Below are 18,984 nucleotides of genomic sequence, written 5' to 3'. Positions count from 1 at the left end.
TTTTTAATGTTTTTTTTTTTTAAGGATTTAAATTTATATTTTAAGCTGAGAAATGTCAGGAGTTATCTTTATAGAACTTTTAAAGTGTTTTCAAGTATCTGTTTGGTTCCAGGTAGATACAGTATCTTAATTTTATAGTTAAGTAAATGTTCAGAGAAATTAAGTAATTATCTAAGGTCATGATGTTAGAAAGTGGTACCCACAGGACAAAAATCAAAAAAAAATTTTCACTGCAGTAGGCTACCTATTACTTTAATATTTTCCTCCAGGAAAACTATAGATTCAGGACAATGATTTACATACCCATGAGAATACATAAATAAGTTATTTTCCCTTTTAAAATGTGAGTTTTACTGGTTTACTATATTAAGTGATTGGGTGTGTGTGCTTGTGTGTTTTTAGAGAGTAAGATACTATATACGGAGAAGGCTAGTCCTCTTTAATGACCAACTCTGGTCCCATTTCCTCTCCTCAGAATCAATGTAGTATAAACCCTGACAGTTGTAGTATTTTTCTTTTTTGTAATGCAAAGGCCAGACTTAAGCTTTGATTGTAGAGGCATCTATTTCAAAGAGCCATCCATTTCAAAGACTGCTATCTTGAATAAACACATTGCCAGCAGGCCACCCTGGTTCATTTATTTTAGAGATCTTAATTGATTTTGATAACTGACCTTTTGGGCTACTTGTTTTTTCCTTTCCTGTGCTTCAAATTCATGGTCTTAATGTTTTAAATTCGATAAAGAGTGAACCCTAGGGTCCCCACATTTGACCCCAACAAAAAAAGAACCCCTGTCCCATTTGCACTCTCCACCCCTACCACCCTCTCTCTGGTACTTTCTAGGGTGCTCTCTCCCTCCCTCTCTTTCTTTCTCTTTCTCCACCCCGTCCACCCCGTCCTCCTCCCCCAGTGTGGCCCCAGGTGTGCTATGCAATTTCAAGATCTTGTAAGTAATAAACTTTTTTCCCCCCAAATTTCCTGATGGTTGTTGCTGAAGGGTGTTTTGCAATTATAGTAAGAACCACAAGGGTCAGTCCAGTGGTCACATTGGTTTGGAAAGGGGACTCTTCTGTGGAAACAGCTGCCCCCACCCCACAATGGCCAAGCCCAGGTGAGTACCACCAGGCATTTCTAGCTGGTAGTCTTACTATAGGTAGGCTGAGACTGACACAAAATAGGCAATAGCTCACAAGAGTTAGGTATGTTAACCTTCTAGTTCCTTTTTAAAAATCCACAATTCATGGACAAAAATGTTTGATACTGTGTCAGTGATTTTAAGAAAATTATTACAAGGTTTGGGGCACCTGGATGGCTCAGTTGGCTAAGGGACAGACTCCTGATCTCAGCTCAGGTCTTGATCTCAGGGTTGTGAGTTCAAGCCCTGCGTTGGGCTCCACACTGGGTGTGGACCTACTTAAAATATATATATAAATATTACAAGGTCATTATCAAAATCTACCTCCTCTTTTTTCCTCACCCATCATCATCATATGGATCTTGAAGTATGCAAGGCTTTTCTAAGCATAACATGAAACACAGAATCTACTTTTAGAGTCAGATCTCCAGACAAGTCTGGTATCTTTCCACTGTCTCTGCCTCACTAAAATGTTCTTATTAAGAAATTTTTAAAATTGAGAAATAAGCTTTCAATTTTGGTTAAATATCCATCTGGTCTCTCTAAGTTGCAACAGAAGAGTTAAGGAAGAGAGGAAAAACATGTAAATATAAAGCTTTTTTTTTTTTTTTTTTTTTACTGTTTTGTGCTTGCCGAAGTGCTGAATAGAAGTGCCTTCTGAACAGAAAGTTTGTTATTTCATTTTGCCTGAAGAGGGAGGGTTTAGGTATGAGTTATGCATGACAGTTTGGTAAAAAGTGACTTACTTTCTTCAATTAAGCCATTTATATATATGATAGTGGCAAAATGATTTCAAAATGACATGTATAAAATCCCAGCACTTAAAATTAAAAGCTGTTTTAAGAAAAGGGGAGTTGAGCAGAATTTCAGAATATCTTATTCAATTATCTTTTTTGTTTTCCATGTTGGAAATGAGAAGCTTCATCAACCACTCAGATGCTGCAAAATACCAGTATAAATAGAACTGCCATTTTTGAACTAGAGTGTATTATACTAAGTGAAATAAGTCAGTCAGAGAAAGACAAATACCGTAATTTCACTCATGTGTGGAATTTAAGAAACAAAACAGATGATCATAGGGGAAGGGAAGGAAAAATAAGATAAAAACAGAGAGGGAGGCAAACCATAAGACTCTTAAATACAGAGAGCAAACTGAGGGTTTCTGGAGGAGAGGTGGGTGGGGGGATGGGCTAAATGGGTGATGGGCATTAAGGAGGGCACTTGTTGGGATGAGCACTGGGCGTTATATGTAAGTGATGAATCACTGGGTTCTACTCCTGAAACTAATACTACACTGTATATTAATTACCTCGAATTAAAAAAAAAACAAAAACTGCCATTTTGTGTTAAGAGTGAAATGTTGATGGTTTAGAGCAGGAATTGGCAAACGTTTTCTGTGAAGGGCCAGATAGTAAGTATTTTCAGTATTTGTATACCATATGGTCTCTATTGCAACTACTCAATTCTATTGTTGCAACTCAAAGCAGCCATAGATAATACATAAACAAATGGACGAGACTGGCTGGATTACAAGAAAACTTGATTTACAAAAACAGTTAGGTGGATATGACCCACAGGCTGTAGTTAGAGCTTTGCTGGGTTGAGGGCAGTTGGATACTAGTAAATGTTCAACAAATGATTTTTTGGAGAGACTAGTAAACCTAGATTTATAGCATTTGCCCATTTATATGATGTAAATACTCCCACCATCGTTGGTTTCAAGCTATGTATTTGACATTACTGAACAGGGACATAGAAAGAGATATAGAGTAGTACACTATTGCAAGCATTTCTGCCATACAGCTATGCAAGATGTAAATAACCTCAAGACCATAGATAATAGTAAAATGACATAAAAATAAGAAGTGATGAATTTTGAATATTTATTACCTTTATTTCTGATTCAATATATCTAATTGCAAATTAAAATAATTTTTAAGAGTGTCTATGTTTAACATTTGGCTTACAAAATTCCTAAAAATTTAATAATTGGCTCTAGTGAGCCAGTATGAGGCAATTCCAACACACCACTTCTAGAGATTATAATCAGGAATTTTGTTTTAATAAACTGCCTACAGAATCATAAGTTATATGGGAGGTAGGAGCGAAAAAATATAGAGAATTGTGTTAATACGCAACTTTTACACTAACCTTGTTCATCTGTTTAACAATCTGAAAAAATAATTGTTTATATAAGTGAGAGTTGACTGAGTCAAAAGTGCTTTATTTCTTGGTTCTTTATCTCAACTTTTAAGTGATAATATATGAAGTAAATTTAGGTCAGTAGATTCTGTCAATATGTCAATATGTAATACTAAGTGTTACCATTTGATTTTTTTCCCCTTAAGGTATAACTGTGACGCCTGATGAAGAACAAAACTTAAATCATTATGTAGAAGTTTTACAGAACCTAATACTAAGTGTTCCTACTAGGGAGCCAGGTCGTGAGGAAAAATCAAAGTCTCCAAATAATGCTCATTCTATAGGACCAAAGTTATCAAGATTTAAGGAGATAATTACACATGGAGACACTTCAACTGAAAATGATGTTTTAATGAATCCTGTCAGTGAAGAAACCACAACTTCTCCTACTGGAGGCTTCACAATGCCAGGAAGGAAGGAAAAATCTACTGAAAGTACAGCATTCTGGTCAATTAAACCAAATAATGTTTCGGTTGTTTTACATGCCGATGAACCTTATATTATTAAAGAGCCAGAGCCAGAGCCAGATTCAGAAGTAAGATCCACTGAGGCGCCAAAGCCATTGCCAAATGTTACTAAATCATCCACAAGTCCAGATGTCACCCCTTTAAGTAGGAGCACTGACATGGATACTGTCACAGAACCAGAAGATGTTCCTCAGCTCTCAGGCGAATATACAGTGGGAACACTTGAAACAATAACATTTGGAAGACACCCACAGATTTTGAATAATGAAGACATTTTGAAAAAAATTTCAGATATTAGTTCACAGGTGCGGCAGGCACCTCTTGTTGAAAGCCTCAAGCCAGAATACAGAGAGGACATTCGAGCCTCTAGAGAGCACCTAAAACGAAGCCTTGCTTTAGCAGAAGCAGCAGAACATAAATTACAAAAAATGTATAGATCCCAGTTCTTACCACTTGGCCGAAGCAGTAGTGAAATTGATGACATTGAAACTGTAATTAACATGCTGTACAATTCTAGGTCTAAATTATCTGAATATTTGGATATTAAATATGTTCCACCAGAGATGAGAGAAAAGGCTACTACAGTCTTCAATACATTGAAAAAAATATTATGTGTAAGTCAACTAGAAACTCAAAACCTTATTAGGAAGTTATTAAACAATAATATAAAAATGTTGCACCTACTTGATATTCCATGACAAAAATTGATTGAAACAAACTATGCATTCACTTCACAGAAGAAATAAGCACATTAGTGATTCACAAGTTGTATAACAAAATATTTTCTACTGTTCAATGTGCCAACATCTCTACATGTCATATGTTCTAAAATATTCTCATGTGCACTAAAGCCTAATAATTTAAAATAAAATTTTGGTTCAGGAGTTCGTAGTTTTTTTTCCTCATTAATTAACTTAAAAAATTATGAAGATCTAATCTTTAAAATGTTTAAGCTTGGGGCGCCTGGGTGGCGCAGTCGGTTAAGCGTCCGACTTCAGCCAGGTCACGATCTCGCGGTCCGTGAGTTCGAGCCCCGCGTCAGGCTCTGGGCTGACGGCTCGGAGCCTGGAGCCTGTTTCCGATTCTGTGTCTCCCTCTCTCTCTGCCCCTCCCCCGTTCATGCTCTGTCTCTCTCTGTCTCAAAAATAAATAAACGTTTAAAAAAAAAAATGTTTAAGCTTTGATTTTACTTGAATAGATTAAATTCACTTGTTTTATTGAAAGTCAAGAGACTGTGTGCAATCTGTATGTAGCCTGTTTTAAATAATTGAATATAAATGTAAGATTTTAGTACATATGGTCTTTATTACTCTTTCAGAGAAACTGAGAGTTTTCAGTCTGAATAGCAAAGTTGGAACTTGAATCAGAACTTTTATTTGTATATATGTCTGCCTCCTTTCAAAGGTGGATGGTATATGAAGATACAACCCTTTTTCTTTGTTATTAAGTACTTCTGGAATATCAGTGAGTGACTGTAATTTGGGTTTATAACGTAGTCATTCTCACTTCCTCCTTTTGTTTGTTTCTATACATTTATATTGAAGCTTTGCAAATCTTTTGTTCGGAGTATGACTAATGAAATTAAGGTTAATTGTGTAGTATCATGATCATGGGGCAAGTAATTCTCTTTCATGATTTGATCGGTATTCTATTTAAATTCATTTATTCATTCACCGAGCCAGTAGTTTTAGCTTACTGGAGGCTTATTGACCTCCTACACATAGGTGCAGGACAAAATGCTAGGCTTTGGGGATATAGTAAGACCTAGTTCCTTCTCTCTTTGAGAAAGACAGATGTTAAATAAATGACTTCAATAATTTTTAAATTTCAGTTGTGACCAATCAGTAAGAATCTGTGAGAAATTTGACCTCACCTAGACCAAAATAATGGGAAAGCTACCCTGAGAAAGTAGCATTTAAGGTGAGATCTGAAGGATTAAGGTGTGTGTAGGGAGAAGGAGGCATTCCAAGCAGAGGCAACAACAGGTGTGATGCTCTGAGTTGGGAATGAGTATGGCAAGTTCAAGAAGTAACGAGTGTAGAAAGGTAGGCAGAACATCTCAAGATGGAGCTGGTCAGGTACACAGGGTTGGAGTAGATCCTGTGAGGCTTTAAAGCGTGTACTGACGATGTCAGCTCTTATCCTATGATCAGTGAGGAGCATTTGTGGACTTTAAGCAAAGGATGAGGTATGATCAAATTTGTGTGAAAAAAAAAAAAAAAAAACACTCTGGCTGTAGTTTTGAAGGTAGACAGAAGTAGAGGTGCACTATGCAAAGGCCAAATTTAGCTTGGACTAGTTCGAAAGAAGTGTTAGTTTAGAGGTAGGAATCAACAGTATTTGGTGATTGCATGGATATGGAGACTGAGAGAGTAGCAGGGATCAAAAAGAATTCCTACCCAAAAGACCACACGGATTTTGTTTCACAACAACACTCTTCACTGGATTTTTTTGTTTATTTATTTTGTACGTGTGTGTGTGTTGCTTATTTTAAAAAATAATTTTACTTTAGAAGATTTCAAACATGTGAAAAGTCAGCAGATTAACGTAATAAACCTATGTGACTGTCATCCGGTTTCAACAATGATCTGCTAACGACCAGTCCTGTTTCACCCAAACCCCCACCGTTTCTCCTCTTTCCTACTTAATGTTGAATTAAATCCCAGATACTTTTCATTTCATTTGTAAATATGACAGTATGAAGCTCTTTAAGTTTAAAAAAAAAAAAACTACCACAATTTCATCACACATACAAATTTAATGATTCTTTAGCATCATCAAATACCCAGTCAATGTTCAAATTTCCAACTAATAATTTTTAAATTTAGAATTTGTATGAATCAAGATCAAATAAAGTTCACACACTGAGATTGGTTGATATGACTCGTAAGTCTTTTAATCTTTCCCCCTTGAAACTTATTTGTCAAAGCAATTGGTCATTTGACCCATAGTTTTACACCTGTGGATTTTGCCGATTGTATCCCCATGATGCCATTTATATGTTTTCCTGTCTTCTGTATCTTCTGTAAATTGATAGTTGAGCCTGTCAGACTTTATCAGACCCAGGTTTGTCTCTTTTTTTGTCAAGATAGTGTAGTATTCTTCCATCTGGTTGTGTTTGCTTTTGTATTTATAGAGCAGCCTTTGATAATCATTATCTAGATAGATTATTGATCAGTGTTGCAAAATGGACGTATCATCCCTTCCTTATTAGCTGGAATATGTCTGTAATGAGAAACTTCCTCTCTATTAGTTGATTCCCTAGGGGTCTGGGATATATTGGAAAGACATAAAATCTTTCTTTGTTTAACAGTTTTCAAAATAATTTAGTTCATAGAATCCTCTAATGGTGACCTGTTTTTTAAAATTAGAACTTTATTGGGGCTCCTGCGTGGCTCAGTCGTTTGAAAGCGTCCCACTTTGGCTCAGGTCATGGTCTCACGGGTTCGTGGGTTTGAGCCCCATGTCCGGCTCTGTGCTGACAGCTCAGAGCCTGGAGCCTGCTTCCGATTCCGTGTTTCCCTCTCTCTCTGTCCCCTCCCCCACTTGCACTCTGTCTCTCTCTCTCTCTCAAAAATAAATAGACATTAAAAATTTTTTTAATTAGATCTTTATTCTTTTGGAACAATTGTAGTCTTACAGAGAAATTGATGGGAAAATACAGAGTTCCTAAATACCTCCCTCTAGTCTACCATAGTTTCCTGTATTATTTACATCTTAGTGTGGTACATTTTTTACAAGTGATGAACAAATATTGATACATTATTATTAACTGAAGGTCCATAGTTTACATTAAGGTTCACTCTTTGTGTTGTACATTCTATGGGTTTTGACAAATGTATAGTAACATGTATCCACCATTACAGTATCATACACAGTAGTTTGCCCTAAAAATTCCCTGTGCTTCACCTATTCATCCCTCTCTCTTCCTCCCCCATCCCTCCAAACTCTGGTAAAACTGATATTTTTACTCTCTCTATAGGTTTGTCTTTTCTGGAATGTCATGTAGTTAGAATCTTATAGAATATAGCCTTTTAAGATTGGCTTCACTTAACGATATGCATTTAAAATCCCTCCATGTCTTTATGTGGCTTAACAGCTTTCTTTTAGTGCTAATATTCCATTGTATGGATGTACCACAGTTTATACATTCACCTATTGAAAGACATCTTGGTTACTGTCAAGTTTTGGCAATTATGAATACTGCTATAAACATCTGTGTGCAGGTTTTTAAGTAGACATAAATTTCAATTATGCCAGTTTTTTTTTTCATATCTTTGAACATGCAAAGTTAGCAAACTTTTATATTTTGGCCAATCTGATAGATGAAAAGTGTTACCTAGTTGTTGCTTTAATGTATATTTCTTTAATTATGAGTGAGGTTGGGCATTTTTTAAAAATTTTTATTTCTGAAAATGGCTTGCTCATGTTTATTTCTCTACTGGTTTGCTTTTCCTTAGTGATACATACAATCTTTTTGTGTAACAAGGGAATTGGAATTTTGTGTCATATTTTTACAGCTATTTTGTCTAGTTTACTATTTGTATTTTGATATTTCCATGTATAAATTGAAAATATTTATAAATTCAAATTTATATATTTTTTTCCTTTGGGTGCCTTTATGTTTTGTGTTTTGTGTCACCTTTCCTTCTCTGAGATTTTACAAAATTCCTCTTTTTTATTCTAGTGTTTTAATAGTTTTACTTTTTAAAAAATGAACTTTATTTTTTAGAGCAGTTTTAGGCAAATTAAGCAGAAAGTGCAGGGATTTCCCATATATACTCACACATGTATAGCCTCTCCCATTATCAACATCCCCCACTGAAGTGGTATATTTGTTACAATTGCTAAATCTACATTGTTGTATCATTATAACTCGAAGTCTGTATTTTAAATTAGGGTTCACCCTTGGTGGTATATTCTGTAAGTTTGGCCAAATGTATAGTGATATTTTTCCACCATTATAGTGTCATAAAGAGTAGTTTCACTGCCCTAAAAATCCTCTCTGCGCTGCCTATTCACCCCTCCCTCCCATCAACCCCTGGCAACCACGGATCTTTTTCCTGTTTCCATAGTTTTGCCTTTTCTAGAACATCACGTAGTTGGACTCATACAGTATATAGCTTTTTCACATTGGCTTCTGTCACTTAACAATACACATTTAAGATTTTTTTGTGTCTTTTCATGGCTTAATAGCTCTCTGAATAATATTCCATCATCTGGATGTACCATAGTCTATTTATCCACTTACCAGTAAAGGACATTTTGGCTTCTTCCAAGTTTTGGCAATTATGAGTAAAGCTGCTATAAATAACCATAAGCAGGTATTTGTATGGACATAAGTTTTCAATTCCTTTGAGCTAATACCAAGGAGCACAATTGTGTTGTGGGGTTGTATGACAAGAGCATTTTTAGGTTTGTAGAAACCATGAAACTGCCTTCCAAAGAGGCTGTACCATTTATCATTCCCACCAGCAATGAATGAGAGTTCCTGTTGCTCCACATCCTCACCAGCATTTGGCGTTGTCAGTGTTTTGGGTTTTCATCATTGTAATAGGTGTGTAGTGCTCTCATTGTTGTGACCTATTATTTTTTAATTAAAATTTTTATTTTTTGATAACTATAAACATGCAGCTGTAAGAAATAATATGAAGAGATCTAGTTAATGAGCTCTTTACTCATTCCATCCAATGGTAATATCTTTTAACACGATGGTAAAATATCACAACCAAGATAAATATGTTGGTATAAGATACATTAACCATTCCATGAGGATCTCTTATGTTACCCTTTTATAGCTACACCAACTCCCCTCCTGCTTTCACACCCCCCTAACCACAGGTAACCACTATTATCTGCCCCATTTCCATAATTTTATCATTTCAAGAATATTACATAAGTAGAATCATACAGTATATTGTATACTTTTGAGATTGACTTTTTTCACTTGGCTTAATTCTCTTGAGATTTATCAGGGTTGTTGCACCTTATCAATCCCTTCCCTTTTACTTGAGTCATGCCGCACACTTTGTTTAACCATTTACCTGTTTAACAGCCTCTGGGTTATTTCCAGGTTTGGGCTATCACAGAACTCGTGTAAACATTCATTTACAGGGTCTTTGGGTGGACATAAGTTTTCATTTCTCCGGGATAAATGCCCAGGAATGAAATTTCTGTGATATGTGGTAGTTACATATTCAGTTTTATAAGAAACTGCCCACCATTTTCCAGAGTGGCTGTGCCATTTCATAATACCGCCAGCAATGTATGAGTTTCTCTGAAACCTCACCAGCATTTGGTGTCCTCACCATTACTTAACATCTATTTATTTTAAGATGTACAATTCAATAGATTTAGTATATTTATAAAATTTTACAACCATCACAACTGTCTAATTCCAGAATATTTCAACACCCCCATGAGAAACCCCCATACCCATTAGCAGTCATCTCTCCATTCCTCTCTCCCCCAGTCCCTGGCAACTGTGTTCTGTCTCTATGGATTTGCCCATTCCAGACACTTCATATGAAGTGATCACACAATATGCGTTTGTAACTGGCTGCTTTCACTTAACAATGTTTTCAAAGTTTACCCATATTCTAGCTTGTATCAGCACTTCATTACTTACATAATGGAATATTCTATAAACATACTGCATTTTGTTTATGCATGTCTCAGTTGATAGACTTCAGGTTGTTTCCGCTTTTGGGCTATTAGGAATAGTGCTGCTACAGATGAACGTGCTTTTGTGTGCACGTAAGTTTTAAATTCTCTTGAGTGTATACCTAGGAGCAGAATTGCTGGGTCATATGGTAACTTTATGTGTAACTTTGGGAGGCTGCCAAACAGTTTTTGAAAGGGGCTGAACCACTTTTTACATTCCACCCCCCCCCGCAATGTATGAGGATTTCAGTTTCTCCACATCCTCCCCAACACTTACCAATGTCTTTTTTTTTATTATAGCCATCCTTCTCTGATGGCCAATGCAGTTACATACCTTTTCATGTGTCTGTTGGCTATTTGTACATCGTCTTTGGAGAAAAGTCTATCTGGATCCTTTGCTATTTTTTAAGTTTAATTTATTTTTTTTAATTTACATCCAAGTTAGCATCTAGTGCAACAATGATTTCAGGAGTAGATTCCTTAATGCCCCTTACACATTTAGCCCATTCCGCCTCCCACAACCCCTTCAGTAACCCTCTGGTTGTTCTCCATATTGAAGAGTCTCTTATGTTTTGTCCCCCGCCCTGTTTATTATTTTTGCTTCTCGTATGTTCATCTGTTTTGTATCTTAAAGTCCTCATATGAGCGAAGTCATGGTATTTGTCTTTCTCTAATGACTAATTTCTCTTAGCATAATACCCTCTAGTTCCATCTTCGTAGGTGTGAATGGCAAGATTTCATTCTTTTTGATTGCTGAGTAATACTCCAGTGTGTGTGTGTGTGTGTGTGTGTGTGTGTGTGTGTGTGTGTGTATATATATATATATATATATATATATATATATATATATACCACATCTTCTTTATCCATTCATCCATTGATGGACATTTAGGCTCTTTCCATACTTTGGCTATTGTGGATAGTGCTGCTATAAACATTGGAGTGCATGTGCCCCTTCAAAACAGTATACCTATACCCCTTGGATAAATACCTAGTAGTGCAATTGCTGGGTCTTAGGGTAGTTCTATTTTTAGTTTTTTGAGGAACTCCATACTGTTTTCCATAGTGGCTGCACCAGCTTGCATTCCCACCAACAGTGCAAAAGAGATCCTCTTTCTCTGCATCCTCGCCAACATCTGTTGTTGCCTGAGTTGTTAATGTTAGCTATTCTGACAGGTGTGAGGTGGTATCTCATTGTGGTTTTGATTTGTATTTCCCTGATGATAAGTGATGTTGAGCATTTTTGATGTGTTGATTGGCCATCTGAATGTCTTCTTTGGAGAAACGTCTGTTCATGTCTTTTGCACATTTCTTTGCTGGATTGTTTTTTGGGTGTTGAGTTTGATAAGTTCTCTATAGATTTTGGATACTAAACCTTTATCTGATATATCATTTGCAAATATCTTCTCCCATTCCATTGGTTGCCTTTTAGTTTTGCTGATTGTTTCCTTCACTGTGCAGAAGATTTTTATTTTGATGAGGTCCCAATAGTTTATTTTTGCTTTTGTTTCCCTTGCCTCCAGAGATGCGTTGAGTAAGAAGTTGCTGTGGCCAAGGTCAGACCCGCTCAGACATTCTCGAGGAGGGTCTCACCGATCAAAGGCCAGGTGCTGGCCACACCGAGGAATGTTCACAGGACCTTGCTGCTGCCAATACCCAGAGACTGCAGCTGGGTGTCAGCCCCTGGGTGACAGCAAAAGTTCACATGATCGTGTAGCAGCAGCATTTCAGGGATTATGGAAAATCACAACACACATCTGGCACCAGGCTTCACCCTTAACAACCTTATTCCAGCACCAGCAAATGTGGTTGTTCTCTGGGGTCTGCTGAGACCTTTGCCTGTGGGATGGCCGCACAGCCTCTACCAAATGTCCTTCCAACAGTGGAACTGCTTCTCCCCTGTGGCCCAAGGACCCCCTCACCCCCCCCCCCCCACCTCACCCAGACCTCACTCTGCTCCTGGGGATTTGCCCTTCCCACCAGAGCACTGCCAGGTATCAAGCTGCAGAGTTTCAGACTCTGCGCTCCCCCTGTTTATAGAGTCTTAATGGATATTAAACCCTCTTCTTTCTCCTTTCTCCCTTTTTATTTCAGTCCCTGTGGCTGTTTCCATTTTCCCATTTTCTCTCAGCTGTTTTGGGGGGGATGTGCTTTTCCTGTACTCTCCCCCCCATCTCCGTCCTCTCTCCCCAAGCAAAAATAGCTCCCTGCCCTCCATGGCTTTTCTCAACCCCAGTTCACCTCTCCATGCGCGTACCTGCTGAGTTCTGTAGTTCAGGTTATGCAGATTGTTGTGTTAATCCTCAAATCAGTTTTCTAGGTGTGCAGGATGGTTTAATGTTGGTCTGGCTGTATTTCATGGATGCGAGATGCAAAAAAAGCTTCCATGCTTCCTTTTGCCATTTTTTTTTAATTGTCTTTTTTATTATCGAGTTGTAATTCTTTATATATATTCTGGATACTGACCCCTTATTAGATATATAATTTGAAAATATTTTCTCATTTTGTCAGTTGTCTTTTCACTTTCTTAATGGTACTGTTTTCAGCACAAAAGTTTGTTTATTTGTTTTTAATTTACATCCATGTTAGCGCACAGGGCAATAATGTTTTCAGGAGTAGATTCCAGTGATTCATCCCCTATGTATAACTCCCAGTGCTAATCCCAACAGGTGTCTTCCTTAATGTCCATCACCTATTTACCCCACCCCCCCCCACAGCCCCTCCAGCAACCCCCAGTTTGTTCTCTGTATTTAAGAGTCTCCTATGTTTTGTCCCTCTCCCTGTTTTTATATCCTTTTTGCTTCCCTTCCCTTATGTTCATCTGTTTTGTACCTTATATCCCACATATGAGTGAAGTCATATGATATTTGTCTTTCTCTGACTGACTTATTTCGCTTAGCATAATACCATCTAGTTCCACCCACATTGTTGCAAATAGCAAGATTTCATTCTTTTTGATTGCCAAGCAATACTCCATTGTATATATATATACCTCATCTTCTTTATCCATTCATTTGTCAATGGATGTTTGGGCTCAACGATATGCAGAAAAATTAACCTAGACCACTTTCTGACACCAAACACAGAAATAAACTCAAAATGGATGAAAGACCTAAACATAAGACAGGAAGCCGTCAAAATCATAGAGGAGAAAGCAAGCACAAAAGTTTTTAATTTTAACATAGTCCAATTTACATTTCCTTTTGCTACTTGTGCTTTCATGTTATGTCTAAGAAACAATTTCCAAATGCAAGTTCTCTTATTCAGTATGACTGGTGTCCTCATAAGAAGATTAAAAAGCCATATGAAGACTGAGACAGAGAACACAGTGTGATGACAGAGACATAGATTGGAAGGACAAGGATCAGTGGCCATCACCAAAAGCAAGGAAGAGGAAAGGCAAGATTCTGCCCAGAGTCTCAGAGGGAGAATGGCCTTGCTGACACCTTGATTCTGGAATGCTAGCCTCCAAAACCATGAGAGAGTAAATTTCTGTTGTTTAAAGCCATCTAGTTTATGGTACTTTGTTATGACTGTCCTAGGAAACTAAAATAGTCTTACTGTTTAATTCTTTCATATATATTGCTTAATTCCATAGGCTAGTGTTTATTAAGGATTTTTGCACCTATATTAATGAGCAATATTGGTCTGTAGTTTTCCTATTTTGTACTTCCTTTTCAGTTTTGGTATCAGAGTAATATTAGCTTCATTTAAGGAATTAGGAAGTGTTCCTCTATCTTCAATTTTCTGGAAACATTATGTAAATTGGTTTTAATGCTTCTTTCAACATTTTCTAGAATCCTCCAATGAACCTTCATATTTTCCTTGTCTCAAATATCTTCATTTTCCTATCATGCCTGAAGGATATTTTTTCTGGATTATAGCCTGTTGGGTTTATAGTTCTTTCTTTTCATCACTTTAAAAGGGTTGTACTAATCCCTTCCTGCCTCCATGGGTTTTGGTGAGAAACCCATTGTCATTTGCCTTGTTTTTCTTATTGGTAAAATGTCATTTCTCTCTCACTGCTTTCGAGGATTTTTCTGGGTTTTTTTTCACATTAATTTTCAGATATTAATTAATTAATTTCTGAGAATGAGCAGGGGAGAGGAGCAGAGGAGGGGGGGAGAGAGGGAGAGAGAGAGAGAGAGAGAGAGAGAGAGAATCTTAAGCAGGCTACCTGCTCAGTGCAGAGCGAGATGTGGGGCTTGATCCCACAACCCTGGGATCATGAAATTAAGAGTTGGATGCTCAACCGACTGAGCCACCCAGGTGCCCCAATTTTCAGATATTTAACTATAATGTGTCTTGGTGTAGATTACTTTGGATTTATCCTATTTGGAATTTGTTCAGCTTCTTCAATTTATAGGTTTATGCTTTTTGCCAAATCTGGAAAAGTTGTATCTATGATTTCTTTGAGTACTTTTTCAACCCCAACATCTTCTTTCCTTCTGAGACTCCAGTGATGGGACTACTAGATATTTTATTATAGTACCATGTATCCCTGGAGCGCTGATAATTTATTTTTTTTAGTCTACTTTTTCTTTATTGTTCAGATTGAGTAATTTCTATTATTCTGTCTTCAAATTTAGTTATTTATTTCCTCTGTTCCCTCTGTTCTTTGTTGAGCCCATCCACTGAGCTTTTTGTTTCAGTTATTTTATTTTTCATTTCTAAAATTTCCACGTGGTACTTCTTTATATCTTCTAATTCTTTCTATATCTTATAATTCTCTATATCTTTGGGGGATATTTTATACCCTTTTTCATTTATATCAAGCGTGTTTGTAATGTTCGTTGCAGCATTTTTATGGTGGCTGCTTTAACATCTTTGTCATACAATGCTAATATTACTGTTATCTTGGTGTTGACATCTATTGATTGTTGTATCTGCTTGGTAGTGGTGAAAGTCCTGACTCTCTGCTAGGCCTCCTCTGACACCATTCTAGTGGTGAGAAGGAGGGATGACTCATTTACGGCTGGATAACGGTGGAAGTTCAGCCTATCCACATACTCTTCGCTAACATGAAGTGGGAGATTAAGTACACCTATTGGGGATGAAAGTCCTGGTTTCCTACCCAGCCTTCTCTGATACACCCTGGTGAGGAAAGGGTCCATATTTAGCTTTTGCTGGTGGGAATGGGGATTGGGTTGGCAGTCACAGTTTTTCTGTAATATTTGGCTGGAATAGGGTGATTACTGTCTAAAAGTTTTGTGTGTTGCTAGGTTGCCCCTTTCTAATCCTTTGGCCAGAGAGAATGGCTTTTGTTGGGTTTGTTATTTCAGTGCCTGCTCGTGTTTCTGGGTTGTCAGCTTCTTTAGCTCTAGGTCTGAGATATATGAGGGAAAAAAGTCTGGAGAATACACCACCATGTTATTTTTTCGATTCAGAGGTGCCTTGCTAGTGTACCTTCTTTTTTCCACCTTTTTTTTCTTTTTTTCCACATAAGTCTTCTTATGTTTATTTTATATATAATGTCCAGGGTTTTTAGTTGTGTTTAAGAGTTGGTACTTTATCCTAAAGACAGTGAACATATTTGAAATATTTTAGGCATTTTTAACAAGTCATTCCAGTTGGCTGCAGTGTAGATAAAGGATAAGAGGAAGCAAGACTGGAAGTAGAGGCCAGTTAGGAGACTGCTAGAGGAATCATAAAGACAATTATGTCCCGCACTTGGATGGTAACAAAGGAAATGGAAGTAAGTAGTTGAATTTGAGAGATATTCGGGAACTAAGAATCAATAGAACTTGGTGATTGATATCCAAGATAAATAAGGGAGGCAGGAATAACTTCTATGTTTCTGACTTGCACCACCAGGTGGGTGTTAGTGTATCTTGTTCTTTAGTAGCATTTGTCACAATTATAATTTTATAGTTATTTGTATACAGTTTTTGTTTAATGTTTGCCTCCCCTCATTGGACTAAGCCTGAGAGAAGAGGGGCCATGAGAGTTTTGTTCATTGCTGTAATTCCAGCACCTAGCACAATGTTTGGCTGGTAATTATATGCTCAATAAATATTAATACATTACAGTATATTTAAAAGAGTGAGCATTATTGTGGGGAAGATGATTTTGGAAATGTTATTTTTGAATATATTAAGTTTAAGGTGCCTATGAGACTGTCCCATTTAAACATTGGTCTAGAGCTTAAGAGGTAACAGTAAATAGGGATTTGGTAACTCTCTGCATATAAATGAGAATCTAAGCCATTGAAACAGAGAGATTCTTCATGGAGTATATAGAGAAACAAAGAAAGCCTAGAACTAAGGCTTAAGGAACTCTGCCTTAAAGTGACAAAAAAGGAAAAGGAGCTCCTAAAGCAACTGGGTAAGAATAGTCAGAAAAGTAGGGGACATACAGGAAAAGTGTAGTCAAATATAAGGCAAAGGAAAAGTGTTTAAAGAAAGAGGGAAGAGTTAACTCTGTTGCAAGTCAGAAGTCAAACAAGATAAAGATTGGAAATCATCCACTGAAGTAGTTAAAAAATTGTTTTGGTAGAGACATTGGAAGAATAAGTTGAGATAAGAACATGGAAACAGAAAATACAGACAACTCTTGAAATATGTAACTGACTAGAATAAGAGAAAAAGATGATAGCTGGAGGGGAAAGTAAAGCCCAAGGAAGATATTAGTTTCTTTGTTATTTTCAAATAGACTAGACTAGACCATGTCTAGAAGCTGATGAGAGGAGCCAATAGAAAAGACGTTGAAGACCAGGTGGGACCGTGGAATAGTCAGTGGAGCAAATAAGATCCAGAACATTGGTAGAGGACTTTTACTTTATTTTTACTTTTATTTTTTTTAAGTTTTTATTTAAATTCTAGTTAATTAACATACAGTGTAATATTAGTTTCAGGTGTACAATATACTGATTCAGAACTTCTGTACAACACCTGGTGCTCATCACAACAAGTGCTCCCCTTAATCCCCATCACCTATTTCACCCATCCCCCAAACACCTCCCCTCTGGTAACCATCAGTTTTTTCTCTGTAGTTAAGGGTGTGTTTCTTGGTTTGCCTCTCTCTCTCTCCTCTCTCTTTTCCCTTTGCTCATTTGTTTTGTTTCTGAAATTCCACATACAAGTGAAATCATGTGGTATTTGTCTTTCTCTGACTGACTTCTTTCACTTAGCTCCATCCATAATACACCGTAGCTCCATCCATGTCATTGCAAATGGCAAGATTTCATTCCTTTTTATGGCTGAATAATATATATAGTACACGCACACACGCACACATGCACACACCACATCTTCTTTATCCATTCATCGGTCAGTGGACACTTGGGCTGTTTCCATAGTTTGGCTATTGTAGAGAATACTGCTATAAACATCAGGGGGCATGTATCCCCTTTCCTCTACAGTCAGGGACAAGACAGGGATGTGCACTCTCACCACTGTTATTTAACATAGTGGCGGAAGTCCTAGCCACAGCAATCAGACAACAAAAAGAAAGAAAAGGCATCCAGATCAGCCAGGAAGAAGCCAAACTTTCACTATTAGCAAAAGACATGATGCTATATAGAGAAAACCCAAAAGACTCCGCCAAAAAACTGCTAGAACTGATAAACGAATTCAGTAAAGTCGCAGGATACAAAATCAACATTCAGAAATATGTTGCATTTCTATACACCAATAATGAAGCAGCAGAAAAAGAAATTAAGGAATCAATCCCATTTGCAATTGCACCAAAATGATAAGATACCTTAGGAATAAACCTAACCAGAGAGGTGAAAGATCTGTACTCTGAAAACTATAAAAGACCTATGAAAGAAACTGAAGAAGACACAAAGAAATGGAAGAACATTCCATGCTCATGGATTGGAAGAACAAATATTGTTAAAATGCCCATACTACCCAAAGCAATCTACACATTCAATGTAATCCCTATTAAAATACCAACAGCATTTTTACTTTAGATGGAAAGATGAACATTTGCTTTATTGCAGTGGTGGGGTGGGGTGGAGAAAGAATGGATTCAGATAAGACAGGCTTATAGATTTGGTAGCAAAAATTGAGGGAATTCCAAATTATAGCTGCTGCTGTTTCTTTTTCTTCTTGTTGTTCTTGTTCTCCTTCTTTTTGTTCTCCTCTTCCTCCCCCCTTTGTCCTCCCCCTCCTCCTTTTCCCTCCCTTCCTCCCCCTCCTCCTCCCCCACCCCTCCTGTCCTCCTCCTTCTCCTTCTTCTCCTCCTTCTCCTTATTCCTCTTCTTCTCCTTCCCCTCCTCCTCCTCCTTCCTCCTCCTCCTTCTCCTCCTCCCTCTTCTTCTCCTTCCCTTTCTTCCCCTCCTTCTCCTCCTTCTTCTCTTTATTTTCTCTTCCTTCCTTTTTTCAAATGATGCATAAATTGAGGATATCTGCTGAGATTGAGTGAGTTAGAAGGTTTAAAAAGGATAGTATAGGTGAAGGGTCTAGTACATAGGAGGTGTTAATGAATAGTAGTTTTGTGTTACTTATAGCTTTAAAGAATATGATTATATAGGACCAATGTAGTACAATGTGATTTGAGAAAATTCAAACA

General features: G+C 37.2%; 1 protein-coding gene across 1 annotated transcript in view; it reads left to right on the top strand.

Moving 5' to 3' along the window:
* SPESP1 (sperm equatorial segment protein 1) overlaps positions 1-4,688 on the top strand; it is a 32,733-nt gene extending 28,045 nt beyond the window's left edge. The window contains exon 2 of the mRNA XM_042941567.1: positions 3,484-4,688. Within this exon, the coding sequence (XP_042797501.1) occupies positions 3,484-4,502 (1,019 nt within the window). The 3' untranslated portion in view covers positions 4,503-4,688. The remainder of the gene's footprint in view (positions 1-3,483) is intronic.
* Positions 4,689-18,984: the final 14,296 nt, after the last annotated feature.

The sequence above is a fragment of the Panthera leo genome, chromosome B3, assembly GCF_018350215.1.
Source record: "Panthera leo isolate Ple1 chromosome B3, P.leo_Ple1_pat1.1, whole genome shotgun sequence".
Lineage (NCBI taxonomy): Eukaryota > Metazoa > Chordata > Mammalia > Carnivora > Felidae > Panthera > Panthera leo.
Note: the sequence above shows the minus strand (reverse complement) of the source record. Positions and strands in the feature narration are given on the sequence as shown.